Raw genomic sequence first — 21996 nt, 5'->3', positions numbered from 1 at the left:
TGTGTCGTTCGTTGATTGTGTTCTATTATTAGTAGTAGAAGTACCTACTACTACTACTAGTACTAGTACCTACTAGTTATACCACCGCCTTGGCACGAGGAGGTGTCAATGTACGCAGCGCGTCGACCCACGTGTCTCGCGTTGCTTCCGATTCTGCTTCCAAATCCAGCCGCCGGTCTTTGGCCACAATCGAAAAGCACCGCTCAATGTATTTGTCTATACAAAAAATAGGACCATCATATTATGCACGACGTGACGAACGAACGACCGAACGACCGACTGGACGACAACATCAACATCGTTTCGAGTCGTTCGTGTTTGGTGAGGGATTGGGTTCTTGTTACCTTCGGTGAGATACTTCATAAACGCATACCGCGTCGTGTCGGCATGGCCCGACAGCAAACTCTGCACGGACGCCAGCGCCAATCCTTCGTTGCGTTGGTCTGGTTTGTTGAGTGGACGCCAGTGCAAGTGGGTGTTGTCGTCGCTGAGCCACACAAACCGACGGTGGGGCGCGCTCCACGTGCCATACTTGCGAAAGACTGCGCCTTGTCGCAGTACCGCCCTTCCCCTGTCGTCGTTGCCGCTACTTCTAGGCAGTTCCTCAACCACCCGCGAGTCATCTGCCGTCGTCGCCCTGGCATCGGAGGTTAAAACGGCGGGTTGCTGCTTGGCCGCACGCCCGTCGGGCTTCTTATCCGATGATGACATGTTGGTCACTGGCTGGACAGCCGCAAACGACGTCGAGCTCGATCGATGATGGTGCTGGGGGGAGTGAGGGGGTGACGATGAGAAGTGCACGATCTGGTGCAGACTGGCACGACCCCTTGTAAGCGGGGGCGGCGCCGTGGGCAGGTGGCCTGTGACGTAGTCCGGGGACCCCTCGACGCGCCACATGTCGAGGAACTTGTTGTTGAATGCAACCGATCCGGCGTAAAAGCGCGACGCGTAGATCGCAACGGGTCCGTGGTTGTGCATGATTTCCAGGGCCCGACACCCCCGCAGGCTCCGCGTCATGTGGTGGTACACGGCTTTCACGCACTGCAGAGGTTCGAGGTGGCTTCGGTGCCTTGTGAGGGCCACGAGTCCGGCACGGCCCAGCATATCTAGGAATGCTGGAAAGCTCATAGTTTGCCGCCGGAACAGCGCTTCTTTTGTCATGCCATCGTTGTCGTCGGCTTCTTCTTCGTCGCCGACGGAACGATGGATACGCTTACTGCTGCTGCTGCTATTGCATGCGGCGAGGAACAGTTCCGGGCATTCTTGGGTCGTGAGCAAGAGCTCAGTGAACCGAAAATCTTGCATGAAACGCATGCAGTCGCTAAATGTCATCCAGTGGCCGCCGTCCTTGGTGGCGTCCGTCACGGGCTGGTTGGTGTAAAACATAAACATCTCGACGAGCGCGGGCGTGAACTTGGACACGAACCGCGTGACGTCGGGCTGTTGCAAGGCGTCGCTGTGGTCGTGCCACGTATGTTGTGACCACGTTGTGGCGTTGGGGAGGACAAACTTGACCAAGAGGTCCGTGAACGCGTCATCGGGGCTACTCGTGTGCGGCAGGACGCGCGACGCAATAGTCAACAGCGCGTTTAAGAACCCGTCGTAGTCGAGCTTGCCGGATCCAGAGCGAGGGGGAATGGATGATTTGGACGATGACGGAGTTGTAGTGTACCCGTTCGTTGCTTTGGTGGACCGCAAGGGCGACGCGACGGTCGAGTGGGGCTGTGTGGGAGACGATTGTTTGGTCAGTTTGCCTTTGCCTTCAAAGGCGTAGATGATGTCGCCCATCGCAGGCGTGAACTGTTTCGTGTGAAAGAGCCCACAGTCCTTTAAGAACCGGTTGAACTGGTATGCGGTCATGGTGAGCAAGTCCAGCGCGTCGCCGTGCACGCAGTAATACGTAAAGATGTACCACAACCGGTGCTCGTAATTTGAATGCACAAACGAGTGTTGTGGCTGCGGACGTGCCCTACGAGGGGAAGCGCTTGGGGTCGTTGGAGGGGATTGGTTGAGTTGTGATGGTTTGCAGGTCAAGACCAGCTTTTTCAGTCGCAGGTCGTCAGCGTCCAAGAGCGACAGCATGTTGGCTTCGTCTGGCCACACACATCCGTCGCTGTCCACCAGTTGCGACTCGGCGACGCTCCAGTACCGGGCAGCGTCCTTGCGGAGCTGCCCAAACTTGTAGTCGGTAGGTACCCACGTCTCAAAGGTATCGCCACTGGCGTTGTACACTGTAAATTTGTCTACAACAGCCACGTCAGTCTGGTGCCACAAGTAGTAAAAACTTACTGGTCTTGGTCACTTTTTTCGGTACGGCTCGAATTCTCAGGCACGGGTAGTGGTCGGCAATCTGATGCGTGGCCTCTTGGCGACGACTCAACGGCTCACCTCCGTCTAGGACAAACTGAAAGTCCAACGGGATGTCGTCGACAGTCTGCAGGATCAGCGGCCGAACGCTTTCGAGGCTACGGTGCTTCATGTCAGGCACTTCAATGAACCCGATGATGCCCTTGTTCTCCAACGAGATGCGCACGATATCTGCGTGGACAAGTCGAATCGATGCGTTGAGGCCATTGATGACGCATGCTGACTGGATCCTACCTTTGGCATGCCAGCTGTGGGACCGCGCCAATTGCTCCGGCGCCAGCATCGCCGTCGAAACTGCTCCTCCAACTACTGTATTTTTACGACAATACTGATTGGCAGTTTCACGTGGAATTATCCGTCAAAATAGTCATAATAACAATTTCCCACCAATTCTTCTCTTCAAGTATTTAGTGAGTGTAGAAATCAACCGAAGTCGGACACGAGAAGATGGCGACGACAGGCAACACGGAGGGCGTGGTCCATGATGCATCCAAGCAGCGCTTTGCGATCTACTCTACCGCCGACAACCAAGAAATCGGCTACTTGGAGTACGAGCAGCGCCAACCGACGTCGTAAGCAGAACACACTTCGTTCTCGAGATACAGTATGTACAAACCTCCTTACGTCAATGCGTTCTCAGGAACACGACAGTGCTGGACCTCCAGCACACGGTTGTCCATCCCGCAGGCAGGGGCCAGGGGTTGGCACAGAAACTATGCGACGCAGCGTTCGTATACGCGCGCGACCAAGGTACTTCCGGATCCTCCAATATCAAACACTTACACCTCGACACCTCCACCTCCAGGCTTCAAGGTCATTCCAACGTGTTCGTACATCAGCGACACGTACTTGAAACGATCGACGCTCCCTGACGCGGCACACCTCGTGTACACCGGACAACAAGGCGACAACTAACTACAGTACTACTAGTACTCGTCACTAGTAAGCCAGAGATTGCATTAACAAGTGTGTCTTAATCGGTCTTGACAAAGCCGTCGACGGTAGTAAAGTCGTTGTAGAATGCCTTGAACAGCGCGACGGACTTCTCGACGTCGGAGACGCCGCACATTTCACGGATGCTGTGCATGCTCAGCTGGGCCACGCCCACATCGATGGTGCGGATACCCGTGTGCGTCGACAAGATCGGGCTACATCCATCACACACGACATCAGAAATCTAACAATACAAAGCTACTACCATACAAATAATCATATAAATAATAATAAAAATAATATAATTTCACCATTTCACATACACAATCGACCGACCAATCAAAACCCACAACAGTTTCAAGTGGCCAATCAAACTCGTGCATACTAGCAAATCCGTATGACTTCAAATAGTGTGAATGGCAAACTTGACATACACTAATAATATAGTATAACTACAACACACACCGATATAGATGGATTTGGCGAAAATCAGCAGAAATATACACCTCTTTGAGCTGAACGGCACCATTCATAAAATATATAAGCTCCTCCACATCCATATATATATACATATACCCTTTCAAAACGACATGCCGTTCAAGTACTATATATATATATCACAACATATACATAGAAGTTGTATGTTTACCCGATGGTGGAGCCGCATCCGCAGTCTTGGCGCGACACGAACGACTGCACATCCAGGTTGTGTCGACGGCCAATCTCCTTGAGCAAGAAGGATGTTTCGCCGGTCGTGGCATACCGCTGGTTGGCGTTGTACTTGATGGCAGGGCCCTGGCCCATCTGGAGCTTGGAGTTTTGCTCATGGCGGGCGGCGTAGTTGGGGTGCACAGCATGTGCCATGTCGGCAGAGATGAGCATAGACTTGCGCACGCCTTCGCCGCTGAACTGACCCGCGCTCACGCGGTGCATGACGCTTTCGAGGAAGTTGGAGCCGGCGCCCATGAGCGAGTTGGACCCAACCTCTTCGTTGTCGAACATGGCGGCGACGCGCACGTTGGTCTCCGACTCAAGCGAAGACAGCGACTCGAGAAGCGCGTGCGTGGCCAACCACGTACACGCCAAGTTGTCGAGGCGCGCGGCAAACACAAACTCGTCCAGGATGCCGCCAATTGTACCAGCTACATACATTCAGTTTCAAACCATCGCACCAAGGTAGATGGGTAGAAACCCCCAGATTCGCAATATACACCGAGAAGGCGACAGACACTATACTGTCAGAGGATACATATATAACGAGAATACAAGCAATACGACGACTATCGACACTTGATTTATATATATATATATATATATATATAGGGTTGTGTTGATGCTAGCTATAATACACTGGAGCGACATGGAGCCACAAAAGGATTGAGCCAAAATGAGCAGCAGCACCAAATCGACAGACAATCGATATACGACCAATCAAAAGCCAGAACACTCATCCAGTGGCCAATCAAATGAACCACTCTTGGACCAAGTCAACACTGAATTAGTGTGTGTGACTGAAATTAGTGTGATTATACTCAATATCCATCATGTGTGTACCTTGGGTGTCAAACAGCGACAGCTCAAAGTCGCAGATTTGGTCCACGGACACGTTGAGTTCAGTCGCCAACAAGTCCAGCAACAACGGATGGTGCGATGCAGACTTGTCCACCGGGCGGGCGCCCGTGAGTTCGGCGGCGGCGGCCGTGGCCAAGATAGGTCGCAGGTGTTCTTCCGCGTTCACGCTGAACGCCTTGCGCGCGTCGGCGTCCTGCAAGTGGATCGCGAGCATGGGCACGCGCAGGATGGGGCGGTTCACGAGCACGAGGCGACTGGTCATGCTCGTGTCGCTCTCGCGGACAAACACGCGGCCGGCAACGCCCAAGTCGCGGTCGAACCAGGTCGTCCAGAGACCCCCGCCGTAGGTTTCGACGCCGAGTTGGATCGTGCCTTCCTTCTCGATCTTGGACACGGGCTTGATCTTCAAGCACGGGCTGTCGGTGTGCGCACCCACGATGTGGAATCCGTTGCCCTTCTTGTATTGGCCGCCCACGGCGAACGCGACCTAGGAAAGAGTGAGCGACGGCTTCGGGTGGTGGATCTACGAGGGACGTACGATGGCAGATTGGTTGCGCGTGACAAAGTACTTGCCGCCAGGGAGAACAGCGTTTTCCCAGTTGTCCTCTTCCTTGAGGTGCGTAAAGCCCGCGGACGTCAATGCCTTGGCGGTTTCGTACACGGCATGGAACGGCGACGGACTCTTGTCGATAAAGTTGATCAGCGCTACCAGGTAGTATTGTTCATTAGACCATGCATGTTCATGACGCTTGAACGACGCATCTACAGTACCTTGCGCGGTCTTCTTGGCGGTCGTGGTGGTGGCACTCATGTTGAATTCACGAATGGCAATGGAGGAACATCCCCAAAACATGGGAGCTGATTTGTTTCAAACAACTGTTCTGTATACATGTTTTAAACCAAAAGTCGAGAACTTTACATCACGTTTGAATGAAAAATACTGTTTCAAACGATCGTTTTAAACTATCGGACGTTTTAAACATGCGACTGTATTTTGTGTGACTGGCCAGGGGTAGGTTTACCAACATGGAAGGAAAATGAAGCAGTACATAGTGCTCTCTGCCGTCGACGGCAAGTAAGATTTCACATGCCAACGCTGTAGGCTTACTTACGTAGTACTAGTCTTGTGTGCTGCTTCCTATATATCCTATTATGGTGCAGTGCTATGTAGCTGATTTAGCTACATAATTTGCTTGATAAATATGGGTACTGTATCGGTACTATCCGTCCGATCAGGTTATGTTGAATTTCCGCAACGATTACGTGTACGTATATCTGACAAGTGATGCGCAGACGAAAGTGTACATTTGTGCTGAAGTGTACTTGTGTTCTCATGGAGTTCCTAGGAGCAAGTATAGGTCACATCGCACTACACAACGGTGGTCAAACTGGCTTGAGTCCCGTGGCATATTGCGCCAGTAAAATGGAGCGAGGGGGCTGTTCCGACCTCACACAATCGAATTGTAAAGGTATGTGTAATGAGCGCAGCGAAAACCCAAAATGTCTGCGAAGTCAGTTTTGTGCTGAGCATTTGATTGGTGCTTGGAACCTCCAAGACCAACCTTTTTGACCAATCATTGGACAACAAGAAACTTCACGGGAAAGTGGCCAATCACACATTCCGACGAAGCTAAAAATAGATTGCTAGAAACCCAATTTCGTGTTGGCATCAACCGTTCCTCCGTGGCGTGGTGATGGGATGCATGCAGTCCAAGGTAGGATCTGCACAGACGCCGCAGCCGAATGCGACGGTCGACCCGTCGAACCAGGGAAGCACGATGAAGAACGTCGATTCATGGATCACAAACAACAACGATTACGTGGCCAAGAGCTCCGTGGACAAGAAGATCATCAAGACCCTGCAGGCTCGCAAGAAAAAGATGGACGACGAAGGCACGTTCTCAAAAAACACCAACTTTGAACGCGTGGCCATGCAGTTTGGCAACGTCGAAATGGCGTTCATGTGTATCCGCGACATCTACACCAAACACATTGACGTACGTAGCAACAACAACAACAACACTGGTCCTGCCCCAGACGAATCACATACATACTCCCGTAGCCGACACGAAAAACCATGCAGATGGACAACTTTTGCCGCGCCTTGTCTGCGTTTGGAGTAACCATCGATCGACCCGCCATCCAAGACATTTTTAACGAATCTGACCTCATCCGGGACAACTCGCTCAACTTTAACGAGTTCGCCGTGTCACTGGCGATTTGCTACCTCTTGGATGTTGTGCCAGGGCTAAGCGCGGCCAACAGCAGCCCAGCGGACCCCCTAGCGGACGAGCCACTGGAGGACCCTGGCGTCGAGTTGGACGCGACCGACGCCAAGCGCGTGGCGAAAGCGTTCGACACTGTCGTGAACGCATATCTTATGTTTGACGAAGATGCCAGTGGCATCATCAAGTGGGACGAGATGAAAGAGGTGCGGTATTTCTCCATACACGTGTACTAACTACTTCACGGTGGTGGTGGTAACTAGATTCTCAACAAACCCGAAGACGGCAAAGCCAAAACCACCACGCACAAAACCAAGTTCTTCAACATCGAGCGGTGGAAAGAACTGGATTGGAACAAGGACGGGAGCATCAATTTCCAAGAGTTTTTCCTCGCGTTTCAAAAGTGGGTCGGCGTCGACGAGGACGAGCAATGAACAGCTAGAGTTATTTTTTAATTATATACTAACGTTACTGTGGAACGGACCTACGATTGTGTACCATACATAGTCTGGTCAATATGGCCCCCATGACGATAGTTGCTTATCAGTAAACCACTCTAACATGTAAAGTGCCAATTAATGACGTACTAAAACTAACTGTAAGCCAGTTTCAATGCTCCGACACATACATACTTTAAGATAAAAAAGAGTGTCCTGAATTGGTTATCAAAATATGCGTACTAACCTAACGTTATTGCTAAAGCATAGGTTAAAGTCAAACTTCGTTTTTACGGTTGCTATTTTGGCACTATCCGGACTTTTTAGAAATTTCGACTCGCAGAATTTCTATTTTCGCGTGAAATAGCAACAAACCCTCCGGATAGTGCAAGAATTTCTATTCTATATCCGTAACTTCGAATTGAAATAGAAATAAAAACACCGTTGGAGATGCTCTAAGGGTTGCGATTGTGTTTTCCGGATAATTTGGGTACAAACCAATCAAAAGCTCGGAATATTTCTAATGCTTAGAAAGTACTACGTAGTAAAAATTTACCTGTGAAACTCATCGTCTAACAGTAAGAGCATCTCCAACGGTGTTTTTATTTCTATTTCAATTCGAAGTTACGGATATAGAATAGAAATTCTTGCACTATCCGGAGGGTTTGTTGCTATTTCACGCGAAAATAGAAATTCTGCGAGTCGAAATTTCTAAAAAGTCCGGATAGTGCCAAAATAGCAACCGTAAAAACGAAGTTTGACTTTAACCTATGCTTTAGCAATAGGTTAGAATTTACCGTTGGAGATGCTCTAAACTGATAATTCGATTATGAAGTGAAAGCGGCGCGTCTTGTCTATTGGTCACTCCTAAAACTCAAATATCGTAACGGACTCAAAAGCTAATGTCCATTCTACTCCGACGCCTCCAAAAAAGTTATCTTAAATTGGCTCTTTACGTTATTGCAACAATTGGCATTCTACGTTAGGGGAAGTTCCAAGTAGTTTTCAGAAACACAGTGTAGCATGAGCCAATCAAAATCGATTTAGGAAAATACGTCAAGGACCTCTTTTCTACTTTTCGTATAGTGAGTTGCGTAAAAAATCGCATACAAAAGAGGTAAAAAAGTAGGAAACTGTATTGTGAATTCGCTAAACTTCGAAAATTCGCGTGGTTTGTCTAATCAAAATTGAATCACGATGGAGTTCTGATTGGTTGAATATACTATACTTGACGTCTACTTTTGGTATACTGGTAGTGAGTTGAGTAAAAAGTCACAGAAAAGGAGGTAAAAAGGTAGGAAAGGAAACTGTATTATGAATTCGCTATAAACTTCGAAAATTCACGTGGTTTGTCTAATCAATATGAAATCACGCTGGAGTTCTGATTGGTTGAATATACTATACTTGACTTTTGGTATAGTGAGTTGAGTAAAAATCGCAGAAAAGGAGGTAAAAAAGTGAGGAAATGTCCAGCCATCATACTTGCAAATAACCTTACAGGTAAACTTATTACTCTAAAAATATACTTCGAAGTAAGAAACTAATTCAATAGGAACTAATAAAGGAACTAAATTAATAGTAGCCCCACTAGGTACTGTATTGTGAATCGCTATAAACTTCGAAAATTCGCGTGGTTTTTCTAATCAATATTGAATCACACTGGAGTTCTGATTTGTTGAATATACAGTACTTGAGCAATCAAATCCACTTAATACAGGATTAGCCAATAGCGTCAATTCGATTCGACCTGGTTTGGAAATTTGTACTTCGAAGTATTATTATGTACTTTTTCATTTGCTAAAAATATCTACTTGGAACATGCCCTTACACCATCGACCGTAATATTAGTGCGGACCGCACTAATTTTGAATATTGAGAATTACTATGGTGCACGTCATCTAAAAACTTCCAACTGGCCAAATCGAGGAGTGGAGGTTTTATTATTTAACGTACAATTAATGTAGTTAAACCCAAAAACAAAATACGTTAAATACCGATTTCATGCGTTTTATCGCTGCAGTGGGAGGTTAAAGGTCCCAATTGCCTCCGGATATTATTTACGGATAAGAGTCACATACAAAAATCAAGATACATCTCAGCGGCCACCCCTATGGCCAAATATCCAAGCGCCCATGTAAAATACTGCTAGGTTAAATATCTATTTCTGGACCAATTCATCACCAAATTTGAATCTGAGACGTAGAATTTCTTCATTACATTGAGATCTGTCGATTCTACGTCTCAATTTGCTGAAATTTTGAGTAATGAATACCAGTATGAAATAGAAGTCAGACATTTTTGTGAAAAGTTGGTAGTTTATAGATGACGTGCACCATACGAGTACGAAGTATGGATTATTATCTTGATTTTTGTATGTCGAATTTGTCATGAAAAGTCACATATAGTCCGCACCACTACAGTAGTAGTACTATTAATAGTATGTGACATCCATTATTTTGCGAATACGTTTTGAGAAAACACGAAATTGTTGACACAGCACATACCATTACATCAGTCATGACGGTTTTCGCGACATTAACTCCGTCACTTTTGACTGTTACGAACTGAGACCAGTGCCAAACAATCATGACCGATGTAAGGTATGTTCTGTGTCAACAATTTCGTGTTTTCTCAAAACATATTCGCAAAATAATGGATGTCACATAGTATGTCCAATGAGATATTTGGCAGTCATCCATTGGATGACTGCCAAATATCTCGCAAAACAAATTTTCTTCCGGTTGAATCTGAGACATTTTTGAAATAGAACCACGCTCGCATTTTGTGAAGGCGAAAAAATCGTCTTCGCAAACATTGCATTTGCGAGCGAACCTCTCGCATCGACACTGTAAAATTTGATATGATCGAAATACATTTTCAAAGGCTTTGGCATCGTGCACAAATTTTCTCGCAATCTCACCGGGTAACGAAGGCAGGTCGAGCCAAGTCGTGGAGTGCCTCGATTGCCACCCATCGACGTCGGTTAAAAAAATACACGTTATCCGGACTCGCAAATTTGTTTGCGAGAGGCACTTGCGAGATATTTGGCAGTCACCCAATGTACCGTAGTGGCGCGGAATGTATCACAAATCAGCATTGATGTAGTGCAGACGCATCATACAATAACTAATAGGTATATACCGTATACAAGGGTTATTATACCACATTTGATCGCTTTCTACGACTATGTACCAAAGCAATTGGGCATCGAGGCATACACCCGAATATTGCACGAAATTGATCCACCCTAATTGTTGATACAACCACAAAATTTAGGAATTCCATCACATACTAGTATTCATAGTTTGTACTAATTCTGAATCCACACTAATTCTTAATCCGTACTAATTACGGTCAATGGTCTAATAACCAACAGCACAATTGATACGTATGTAACGTGAGTATGCTTGTTACTATTAATACTAGTATTACTACGCAAAAATACTATTATTAATAATAGTATTAATAGTACTACTACTACTAGGACGTAGTACAATGAATGCAGTTTCACATTGCCATGCCGACTAGCAGTAAGTAAAATTCGAGTTGATTTGTTATTATTATCACGTAGTAACTAACGTTGCTACGGCGCATCGTCTCTTGCTTGTTTTCGGTCGATCGCGGCTTCCATGCGCTGTAATTTTTCCGCGAGCAGGTTGATTTGTTGGCTGTGGTTGCCCACCGCGTGCACCATTTGTGCTTGCTGCTGCTGCAGTTGGGACTGCGTGCCCGTGGTTTTCTCGAGTAGCTGCAGGAGGGTTCCTTCCATCGACGCCGACACGACTCCATCTCCTGTCGGCGGCGGCGGGGGACTGGTATTCGTTTTCTTGGACTGGTCAATCAAGTCGTCCAAGTACTGCACGACGAGCTTGGCGACGGCGTCTAGATGCACTTGTACGTTGTGGCACTGCCGCCGCGGACTCGCGTCATACACCTCAATCGTGCCGAGGATAAGTCCACAACTCACGACCAGCGGGAAGCTCGCGTAGAACCCGACGTGCCATTCGTTGCGCATGTACGAGTTCTGGGCAAACCGGATGTCTTCGCCTGCGTCGCAGCAGACGAGGGGCTCGGCGCTCATGAGGGCGTGCGGGGCAAAGGCGAGATCGTGCGCCACGACCTTGGGGAAGTCGTCTCCAGGGAGGTCGAAGCCTGCCGTGCCCATGAGGATGTACCCGGCGTCAGCCATGAACCCAATCACGGCCTTCTCGCACCCCGTGTTGCTCACGAGCACGTCGCAGAGCTGATCAAACCACGGGTCTGGCTGGGTGCATACAAGCGTTTGGTCGAGCATCTGAACGCACAACGCTTCGTTGAGGCGGCGGGGGGGGCGGGGCCACGGGTGTTCCCAGTCAAAGTCGAGGGGAAAGTCTGTGGACACGCTAAACTGCGGCTGACACTTGTTGTCGCAGTCGTAGCAGACGCTGCACCACTGGTGCGCGGGTACTGCTAGGGATGGGTCTGAGTAGCTGGTCGTGGCCATGAGGCTGTGTCGGGGATGGGAAATCAATAGATTGGGCGCCGACACGGAATGGGGCGGCGGCGCCGGCCTATGCGGGGGATGCCGGGACGACGACGACGACGATGCAGACTCTTGTGACAGTTTCATGCGCAGCCGGCACTTGATGCACACCCGGACGTTGACCGCGCGGTTGACATGCCCCACGGTTGTGTGTACGCCACAGGTCGAACAGACGACGTACCCGCAGAGTCGGCAGTGGTGTTTTCGCTTGAGCGGGTTGAACGACTTTTCGCAGCAGTGGCAGTGTTTGGCCGCTTCGGCGTCCGCCCAGCGTCCTTCGTCTAGGATTTCCACCCCCCCCGACTCTTTCGACGCATCTGACCCGCTGTGGGAGCTCGGGGACCGGACGGACGACGTCTGCCGCCCCGACGAAGCGTTTCGAAACGTGGGCAGCGTATTGGACGACGACGACATGGCCGAGAGGAGAAACCCCGCTTCCTTGCGCGGCGAAGTAGTTGTAGTGTGAGCGTACGCAATCGCAATGGGAATCGGGAGGTAGATCCAGAACTTGCCCAGCTCGATCATCGAGTCGAATATCTGCACGCACGTGTTTGTGTTTTGGTCTTGCGTAAAGCAGAACAGTTCGTTGATTGAAAAGCCCTGCGCCCACACCAAGTGGTGGATCAAGTTCATGGATGCCAGCGTGTGGCAGATGGCTTCGGCGTCGGCAGTCGTGGCCGCGATCTTACGGGACATGAGGAATGACACGGCGTCGTAGCCCAAGAACGACTTGGCGTGCAACGGCACCTTGGACACGTCCTTACTCTTCTTGATCATGTGGTTTACTCTGGGAATGAGTCGCACGGCGGTGGGCAACCCGGTCATCATGTCCTGGACGACGCTTTCGTATTGTTGGAAGTGCGGAAACACATTGTTGCCGTGGGCGTTGAACAGGTCGAGGTTCTTGAGGATGGCTTTGGCCCACAGGTCGCGCTCGCGGCGGCCGCCCACGCTTCGAAAGTTCCACTCGATCGCTTGGAGCGCGCCTCCTGTGCATGTGATGTCGAAGCGCCGCGCGTAGTTTTCAATGTTGTCGTAGTTTTTGAGCTGCACGCCATGACCTAATTCAATCGCAGCGATGCGGTCCACCGAGTCTGCTTTCTTGTACAGCGCCAGCCATCGGCCCTACACACAATTACCCGACCATCATCATCACGTACAGTACGACGAGGACTGCACCTCCATCTTGGCGTGCACAGTGATCCAGTTCTGAAACATCTTTTCTGTCTTGACCTTGAACTCCAACACGCCTTGCTTGGCCTTGAGCTGCGGCGGTGGCGGCGGCAGAGTCGGCTCCGTGCTCATAACGCTGGTCGCAACACGGCTCAATAATGGATGGATCAATGAATGCACACTTGGAGCCCCCGTAGACACGTGTGATTGGCCGATGTGACCATCCTTGAAAACCAGCCAGGTCGTTGACGACATGTCCATACAAACTTCAAGTGTCGCGGGCAGACTTGCGTTACGTTCGCCTTGCTCTCCAGCTGGCTGGGTACTGTAAACTCATCGCCTGCGTCGGATGGTTGCATTATTTGTGGGTCCCTCCAAGGGGGTGTCAAAACTAATACCATACAAACTCGATATATATTGGTAGTACGAAATGAGGGTGGGGGCCTTGAATTCCGTGAGGTGCACCTTCCGTCCAACGCACCTATAATGTTGACAGCTGAAAGCGAGTATTGTAACAACTGAAAATACACCGGCTCGATACAAGAATCAAGATATATATATTTCTGGAAGTTGAGACATGGACATACAGTGTGGGGGTAATCAAGTTGTGGCTTATTTTACCGACTAATTCCCCGTCGTACACGTGCAATTGGCTGAATTTTGAGTACAGTACTAATACCATTTTCACGGTTCGAGTCAGATATACTGTACAGTAAATATGTATGTTACTGACGAGAAACGAGGTTACACTCATCCCAGATATAGCTTTATAGAGGTAGTTACGTGAAAGGGTTCTATGAAGTCTTGGAGGAGTATACCTCTTGTATACACTAGATAAGGAGAATGGTCACATTTGATGAACACAAACTAATCCTAAAAATCCGAAAACCCAACACGTTTTGTGGAATATGGTTGCCAAATTACTCAAAGCAAGTACACTCACAGAATTACTGTACAAACGTCCTCGCTTGCTATGTATATATATATAGTTCGTCGTCCACGACAATTGAACCCGACAAAGATTTGATTGGATGAAACAGAATTCACCGAACGACATTCTGATTGGCTAACTAAGGGGCCAGTGATGCCTCACATTGAAATGACGAACACAAGCAATCAATATTGCTTTACAACCTTCCGTCGCGCTTTCGCTTGCGGACTTCACTTAAGATATTGCTGTAAGAGCTAGTATGCCCCTCATATGCTACCTCAAACATATCATAACTAACATACTTTAAAAAGGCCAACGACAACGTCAAGCACTCGGAGTACTTTCGTCGGTCGGCCCGGATCATTTGCGTGCTGAATAACCGAAAGGGTTGAAACAACCCGACCCAAATGTCACCAGTAAACCATTGATTCCATGCATCCTTGGCTGATCGAGCAGTAAGGACCACTGCATGTGTAACAAACCTGTCGAGTGTCGTTTACTGTTGGGGTCTCGCAACTTGCACTGGTGTGTGGGTGCAAGCTCAGGGTGTGCGAATGGCGTCCGTTACGGTAGCAACCCCGATGGCATCCGTGACTGCAGCAACACCGATGGCAGGTGAGCTGGGCATACCGTTTTGAAAATGCTATACGATCTCGTTGCAGAGGTTTTCCACAGTCAAAGACCCCATGCTGTTGTCGTGGAGAGCCGTCGTGATGTCGACTCGTAACATATTTTTGGGATCCACTTCGTTGGTGATACTCCGGGTGATGAGATACTCACAGCATGTTTTGGCGTCTTCCCAACGGCACCATGCCATAAGCTCCTTAAAATTAAACGTCGTTCTGGAGACTCGAACACACGATAAAAGCTGCCTCCTCGTCGCATGCTGTGCAGTGTAATTCCTACATCCAAAAGCAAACTATTGTAAAGACGATTTATTGGATTGTGATTGGAATTCGTAGGAACCAATTTCGGCGGAATGTGTATTGTCCAATGAAAATGTTTTGTTCGTTTGATAGGTTCAATTCGTGAAACCAGACCACACGTGCCATTCCAATATCCACGCTGACATTGCAAGAGAACGGTGGCACAGCGTGTCTGACCCCGTCGGGCTCTGTACTATGCACACGCAATCTATGTCTATTGTACTCAGGTAATGTATCCATCTGTGCGTATGTGATATTTCTGACTCTCATGAATCTGTTTATGAGTATGTGTCTGCCGATGCTGGAAGACTCCGAGTGCGGTCCCATATGCCCACAAGGTACGATGCTGCCAGCTCCAGCGCACTGGCCGAAGGGCATGGAGGTGAGCCTTGCTTGGCCATGTAGAACTTAGACATTCGATCCATAATGAATTCCCATTCCTAATACTCTTTGCGTTTGGATGTCGGCGACAAATCACGAGTAGATAATTTTCGGAACGGTATGATCTTCGTGATCTTCGTGCAGGGTTGCCACGCCTCCATAAACTCCATGCAGTAGCCAAATCGACATTCGGAAATTTGAAACCTTCCGGAAGCATGTGCAACATGCCACCCCATAAAAACACAGAGCTGTTCGGATCGACGTCGTTAGTCGGTGTTGGGGATAGAGGAGCACCAGGTCGTACTTCTTGTACCACAGTTGCGACAGCTTGGGAGAGGGTGCTTTCTAAGAAAGCCTGCGTGATGTTACCAGCAGCAAGTCCCCTTTCGTCCACGATCTGGCGAACACCATTTAATACGACAGCAGGAATACTTTGGATCGATTTTTCATTTCGATCCAGTTGCCGTAGTAACTCCACGTGGGGGGGGATGCCTGAGGCAAACAAGAAATTGGACTCGGTCCCAGAAAATACCAAAGGTCGCAGGGTTAACACCACATCATTGCTAGCAAATAACGGCGTAGACAGCAGGGGGTGATTGGGCAGGAACTGGCCAATCAAAAAATCGTGGTGATGCACGAGACTGGCCAATAAGAGGCGCAGCACACCATGCTGTTGACTTTGGCCAATTAGACTTGGAAAAACCATTGCCAAGGCTTTGTTGACCAATGGACACGCCAAGTTGGAGAAATGGGGGGGCAGTAGAGACAAGTTAGCACTCTTTATTGGGAGCCCGCGAACTACTCGACCAGAAAATTGATCGCCAGCGGCTTCGTACCGAAAATAACGCTCCATAACATTGCCCAAGGACCACCCACACCGCAAACATACACTGACAATGGACGGGCCACCGGTGCTGCCCGACGACACAAACGTTGCCGAGCCTTTTCGAATCGAATGCGTACCAATATCGTTCGCTTTTTTGTCGCTCCCAGCTGCCAATCGCTGCAAGGAGGACAACAATCGCCCAAGGCTTTTGCCAAAGCGATCCTACCATATTTTTAATTTTTTATTCGTATATTGCATGCAAAATATGTACCTTTTGTTTTGCTCCAGGAAAAAGATTGTTTGGCAAGATTTGTGTGTTGCACGCCAAGTATATTCCCAATGCTAAAAACAAGCACACTTGCTGCCAACACGGATTGGGATCCAATCATTTGGTCCGACGAGAAAAAGTTCAACTTGGATGGTCCCGATGGCTTGCAGAAGTACTGGCACGACAAGAGGCTCCCCAAGCAGCACTATTTGACGCGCGCTATGGGCGGGAAGAGCGTCATGGTATGGGGGGCGTTTTCGCTGGCCGGCCGGAGCGAGTTGGCGTTTTTGTCGGGCAAGCAAAATGCATTGGCGTACCTCGACACGCTCCAAAACTACCTGTTTCCGTTTGCCCACGAGCACTATGGTCCCTCGTTTGTGTTCATGCAAGATGGCGCTTCGATCCACCGTGCAAAAATCGTCATGGACTTTTTGAGTGAAGAAAATGTCACCGTTTTCGACCATCCCGCCTATTCCCCCGATCTGAATCCGATCGAAAACTTGTGGGGGAGAATGGCCCAAGTGGTGTATGCCAACGGGAGACAATTTCGTGATGTTGGGTCACTCGTTGCCGCCATCCAGTCGACATGGGACGACATCCCACAGCCACTGCTGACATCGTTGGTGAAATCGATGCCAAAGCGCTGTGTTGACGTTCTGAAGGCAAAGGGTTGTAAGACTAAGTATTAGGAACACTTTATGGTATGCTTTTGCATGAGTAACTTTGCTAAATTCAGATTTTTGTAACCCTTTCGTATACACTTGGCGCGCTAAAAAACGTGCAAAATTTGATATCATAACGAAATATTCACCCAGATCACACACTGCATCGATATAGCTTGTTTATTGCGATTACAAGGCATGCAGCAGGGGTATCCTGACTTGAATCAAATTAAAACCATCGGCACTATTCTAAACCCACCCTTTCGTATTCACTTGGCGCGGACTGTAGGTAGAGTTAGAGATGCATAAATCCGCAATCGGGCAGACCCATGCTCGCCGCGCAGAGATGCTCAAACACCGAAAACTACATTGGACGCTTGCCAGTGAATTCCTTGACCCATTTTTAAGATTCTGGGCGACGGCCTTTCGAATTCCTAAACCTACATTACTGTTTGCGAAAAATATAAAATTCTGTACCCGATAAAATGACCTTCATGTCCCCATCGTATGGCTCAGGGAGAGCAACACCTTGATCGATGTACAAACTCTTGACTGCACTTCGGTAGCCTCTTAGGATGCCCAGGCCAATATCTCGCTCCCGAACAGTCCAGACAATGAACTCCAAAAAGTTCTCATTCGCAAACGCATGCAGATCTAAGGTCATGCGACCCTCATGCTCGGTGCTTGGCATCAGGAGCTCTGGCTTCCCTGTCATGACAGCCCAGTTGACTACCTTCTTAATGCCGGACAAGTATCCGAGACGCGTGCTGTCTGAGATGCGACTGCGTCGCGCTCCTTCGATGGTGAAATCGCTGTTGGTACTCATGTTGATGAATGGGAGCCTCCATCAACTGCGTCCTATTGGCCGCCTTTTTTCTGTTTTTCAGCTATTTGATTGGCCATCCACATCAAGTATTGTTCATCAAAGAGCCTGTAAAAGTGCGTCCGGTTGTTTTCCGCATAATTCGCCGAATTCGATAGTGAAACCAAGATAAAGAATTCTGGATGACCACATTTGATTTGACAAAATCGAAGTTGTAGGGAGATTATTCCTACTATTTGTTCATTTTCTTCATACGATTCCTACGTATTTCGACTTATGAGCCATATTTTACAAAAATACACTAATGCCAAAATACAGACAATACAGATTATTTCCACCATTCATTATTATTGCCACAATTGAAGATAAAATGTATTTTCTACTTGAAAAATTTCTCAATAGAATAAATTCACAATAAATATTAAAAAACATATTGACAATAAATATTACCTGTAGGGAGCTCATTTTCGACCGCGTCCTTGATGAAGAGGCGAACATGATTTTGCTCAAGGCTTTTCTACAAGATGAGCCTTGGGGTCCCTGTTGACTTCATGACATAGGCAGAGAACACGAAGCCAAGTTGGGGCTCGCACGCCTAACGAGGCCATGGTAGTCGTTGAAATGTCTACACACACGTAGGCAGGGATACGACTTCTCGCTGACAAGGTGGTAGACTTGACATTCACTCTGCACGCTGGCCTTCTTGTGCCACCGAAGTCGAATCGCAACGTACTGACTGTCTCCATCCTGCTTGAGTGCTACGTCGTCCCACATGAAATTCAGCATTTTGCTGAAGCGAAAACAGACCAGGTAGCTGGCGCAGAGGAGGAAGCGGTAGAGGGCTCCCAGAAAAACATGGGACGTCGAAAGTTGACCAATCACGACACCTCGTAAACGGAGAGTGGATGGGCTTTCTTCTAGTCGTCGATAATGTTTTATGTTGTTGTACTTGTGCAGCACGACTACATACTGCTTTGATTCAACGTCTCTGGCCGGATTGGGCTCCTTTTTGAGGTCTGCAAAGTACTCCACCAGTTCTGTTTTGGCCGAGTCCACAGTACGTGCAGTCCGTCCTTGACTTTAGAAGTGGTGAAAAAAGTCAGTGCATGCGCTTGGCCCAGCTGTGGAGGGGTCTATGGCTTGCACATTCTTGCAGAACTCAACAAACTGTTTTTGATATGTTTTGTAAGTTCGAAGCGTGGATTTAGAGCAGAATGAACCCTGGATGGTTGCTTTCGATGGAACTGTGGTTGCGCTCATGATGCTGAATGAAGATTCGTTCTCTGCATGATGAAACGTCGTCTTGTATTTTTAGACAAACTTTCCAAAATTGTCCAATCATAGGCTGTACATGTTCAATGTTTATTTTATGTTTTCAGGCGACAACTGGGTCGTCCAATCACAAACCGCAACCGAAGAATTTTGTCGTTCAACCAATCACTACTCACAGTTTGTCTAGAGTGCCAATCCAATCTCCTCAAAATTTGTTGGGTTTTAGTGCTATGTAGTGCTCGAATTTGTTCCGACAGCCATGTCCTCGTGCACAATGTATGTAGTGTTAATCACTTTGTAAGCATTCGCATGGCTACTAAATACTACACCGTAATTTCAGCGTTTTTTTCACTATATTTCTCTTTGGTTGCAGTATATTTCACTAGACCACCAATATAATTCAGCCATATTCATTTAATTGCATGGCGACCCCAAAATTCACGTATATTTTTCAACAACCCATCGATATATTTCATAGAACCATCGATTAATTTCAGTTTTCGTCAATACAATTCACCCAGCCGGCAATATATTTCATGCAATTTCAATGATTATCAATTCAGTGACTAACTGAAGCTCACGTGCCAACCTCCATGTCCTCCATGTTCTCCGCAAGTGCGTAAAATTGCTCGAGTCGCGCAGTGTAAACGTGCAAGCGATTTGGTTCAATTCCTAATGTAACATGCAGAATCAATGATAAGTAAATCAGTTTACGTACCTGCAATTGCTTCATCGGCGATGTGCTCCAAATACGTCATACGGAAGTCATCCCGTGTTTGACCCTCCGGCGGTGCACCCATGAATGCCGCAAGGCGTTCACGAAGCATACAGTAGTCTTGACGCGACTCTTCAACGACGACCATAAGTTCTCGATCGGGTTGAGCATAGGTGAATATGGACCAGAGGTGGTCAAAATTTTATTCGTACTTATTCTTTCACTTCTTGCGAGAGCATTATCAATTCTTTTTCAAATCAGCGAATTGATATTCATTCCACAGGTGACGCCGAATGAATAATTTATTCTGTAGCGACCGCATCCATGAATAACTTACTCGAATTATTCCCCATAGCAAATCAAATTCATTATTATATTTGCAGAAACATTGTCTACTCGAAGGAGCGCATATTTTCATGCACGTCTTCAACACCCCAAAGGTGCCAGCCAGTTAGCGCGCAAGAACATTTGCTCCTCGAAGTTCTTTGGGGTAATGCTACAACGACGGTCTCCGATAGCTAACTTGGTCACGGAAAAAAGCACTCACACATGTTAGACGTCGAGCGCACAAATCGACAGTCCATGTACCCACCGTCAACTCGACCAACGCGTTGCTTCTTCAACGCGCGGCCAAGACAAAGTGGGCTGAGCCACCGCGACTTGATTCGCTGTGCTACATGCCAATGGCTGGACGGCCACTACCTCGGTGGCCGACATTCCCTCTTCATTTCCACGGAGGATCTTCACGACACTAGACTCGAAACCATGACAATGGACAATGTCGCCCAACAGGCGCTCACTAGACTCGAAACCATGGTAATGGACAATGTCGCCCAACCGGCGCTCTGCATCCGTATAATCTTGGATAACCGTATCAAAAATTCGCCGTACGTCGAAAAGGGTACACGCTTTATTCTGGAGCGCCAAGGTCATGGAATTAAGATCGCCGAGCACAACCAGCAACTTCGTGATCTTCGACAGTACTCAATCCCAACATGTCGATACCTTTGTCACCCATCTGGCCAATGTACGTCTTGATAGCAGAGTAGCCAGTCAACATGCTGAACGCCGATGTCCAGCGCGTAGCGTTGAGCGTCTTGGCCTGGAGGGGTGTGAGACGACGTAGGCGTGCTACGGGAAGGATGTTGCGTAGCTTACGCATCAAGATGTTCACCTTTTGGATCACAACATCATGGTTGGACAGAAGGTCGGACACGAAGAGGTTGAATGGATGGCTAGCAAAACCCACTTATCGAACACCCGCCAAACGCGCAAACGCAACATTCGTCGAGCTGTTGTCCGTCCCCGATAAGTGCGACGACGTTTTTTTACGACTTTCCGTACTACTCCAACACAAAGATCGTAAACTCTAAGTGCGCAGCCGCACTTATAGAATCTTCGTCGTTGATCGCTTTACACCTCAGCGACAGGCCCACGCATTGCTACCAGGGGCAGTACGGGTGAAGAACAGCTCGGCGAACTGGCGACCATAGAGGATATTGGTGTTGGCTGGGTTCATCACAAATAAGAATGAACACAGCTACGACTTGTGTTTGAATTGAGTGATGCACAGCCTTGCTATTGAATGGTTTTGGTTTTTAAGGGCATCGTGAATTATTCCTCTCGTTTCCAATATTTATTCGTTTTGGGGGTAATGAAAATTATCTATTCTTTCCATCAAAGAAAATGAATTATTTATTCATTGTCCCACAGAAAATAGATTATATACTTATGCCAGCTAATTAAATTTATTCGTTTAGAAAATTATTTATGATCACCTCTGATACGGACGGATAGTCCGCGAGGGCATCGAGGGAACTTGTGCTCCCTCTTCAAAACTTATAACTAGATTACAGAGGCCACAATAAAATAAATTGCTGAGGCTATTGCGAACCTTGCGATATCTAATGAGTATAACATTTTACGAGTAATCAATCGATCGAGAGAAAATACTAATCATCCA

The 21996-nt window shown here is 47.9% G+C and overlaps 8 protein-coding genes across 8 annotated transcripts; 2 read left to right on the top strand and 6 right to left on the bottom strand.

Annotated features, from left to right (window-relative positions):
- Window positions 1–3: 3 nt before the first annotated feature.
- On the bottom strand, window positions 4–2674 carry H257_03357 (hypothetical protein). The gene is made up of 4 exons (XM_009827383.1): window positions 2602–2674; window positions 2290–2538; window positions 345–2243; window positions 4–216 (listed from the first exon to the last, which is right to left on the bottom strand). Exons 1-4 carry the CDS (start codon window positions 2648–2650, stop codon window positions 77–79), a joined length of 2337 nt encoding a protein of 778 aa, XP_009825685.1. The 5' UTR covers window positions 2651–2674; the 3' UTR covers window positions 4–76.
- Window positions 2675–2778: 104 nt separating this feature from the next.
- Window positions 2779–3949, top strand: H257_03356 (hypothetical protein). Its single transcript, XM_009827382.1, has 3 exons — window positions 2779–2939; window positions 3008–3117; window positions 3173–3949. The coding sequence occupies exons 1-3, from the start codon at window positions 2815–2817 to the stop codon at window positions 3280–3282; spliced, it is 345 nt and encodes a 114-aa protein (XP_009825684.1). The 5' UTR covers window positions 2779–2814; the 3' UTR covers window positions 3283–3949.
- Window positions 3301–5690, bottom strand: H257_03355 (hypothetical protein). Its single transcript, XM_009827381.1, has 5 exons — window positions 5644–5690; window positions 5411–5577; window positions 4855–5359; window positions 3950–4442; window positions 3301–3515 (listed from the first exon to the last, which is right to left on the bottom strand). Exons 1-5 carry the CDS (start codon window positions 5681–5683, stop codon window positions 3341–3343), a joined length of 1380 nt encoding a protein of 459 aa, XP_009825683.1. The 5' UTR covers window positions 5684–5690; the 3' UTR covers window positions 3301–3340.
- An 850-nt stretch (window positions 5691–6540) lies between these two features.
- On the top strand, window positions 6541–7580 carry H257_03354 (hypothetical protein). Its single transcript, XM_009827380.1, has 3 exons — window positions 6541–6869; window positions 6935–7303; window positions 7361–7580. Exons 1-3 carry the CDS (start codon window positions 6567–6569, stop codon window positions 7529–7531), a joined length of 843 nt encoding a protein of 280 aa, XP_009825682.1. The 5' UTR covers window positions 6541–6566; the 3' UTR covers window positions 7532–7580.
- A 3479-nt stretch (window positions 7581–11059) lies between these two features.
- Window positions 11060–13525, bottom strand: H257_03353 (hypothetical protein). The gene is made up of 2 exons (XM_009827379.1): window positions 13236–13525; window positions 11060–13181 (listed from the first exon to the last, which is right to left on the bottom strand). The coding sequence occupies exons 1-2, from the start codon at window positions 13488–13490 to the stop codon at window positions 11118–11120; spliced, it is 2319 nt and encodes a 772-aa protein (XP_009825681.1). The 5' UTR covers window positions 13491–13525; the 3' UTR covers window positions 11060–11117.
- Window positions 13526–17518: 3993 nt separating this feature from the next.
- H257_03352 (hypothetical protein) lies at window positions 17519–18049 on the bottom strand (the record flags this gene model as incomplete). The annotated part of the gene is made up of 2 exons (XM_009827378.1): window positions 17519–17587; window positions 17714–18049. The coding sequence occupies 2 exons, from the start codon at window positions 18047–18049 to the stop codon at window positions 17519–17521; spliced, it is 405 nt and encodes a 134-aa protein (XP_009825680.1).
- Window positions 18050–19895: 1846 nt separating this feature from the next.
- H257_03351 (hypothetical protein) lies at window positions 19896–20181 on the bottom strand (the record flags this gene model as incomplete). The annotated part of the gene is made up of 2 exons (XM_009827377.1): window positions 19896–19990; window positions 20037–20181. 2 exons carry the CDS (start codon window positions 20179–20181, stop codon window positions 19896–19898), a joined length of 240 nt encoding a protein of 79 aa, XP_009825679.1.
- A 446-nt stretch (window positions 20182–20627) lies between these two features.
- On the bottom strand, window positions 20628–21552 carry H257_03350 (hypothetical protein; the record flags this gene model as incomplete). The annotated part of the gene is made up of 4 exons (XM_009827376.1): window positions 20628–20878; window positions 21039–21268; window positions 21381–21444; window positions 21492–21552. 4 exons carry the CDS (start codon window positions 21550–21552, stop codon window positions 20628–20630), a joined length of 606 nt encoding a protein of 201 aa, XP_009825678.1.
- Window positions 21553–21996: the final 444 nt, after the last annotated feature.

Source organism: Aphanomyces astaci (genome assembly GCF_000520075.1).
Source record: "Aphanomyces astaci strain APO3 unplaced genomic scaffold supercont1.6, whole genome shotgun sequence".
NCBI classification, from domain to species: domain Eukaryota; phylum Oomycota; class Saprolegniomycetes; order Saprolegniales; family Verrucalvaceae; genus Aphanomyces; species Aphanomyces astaci.
The sequence above is the reverse complement of the archived record's forward strand: the minus strand, read 5'-3'. Positions and strand labels throughout refer to the sequence as shown.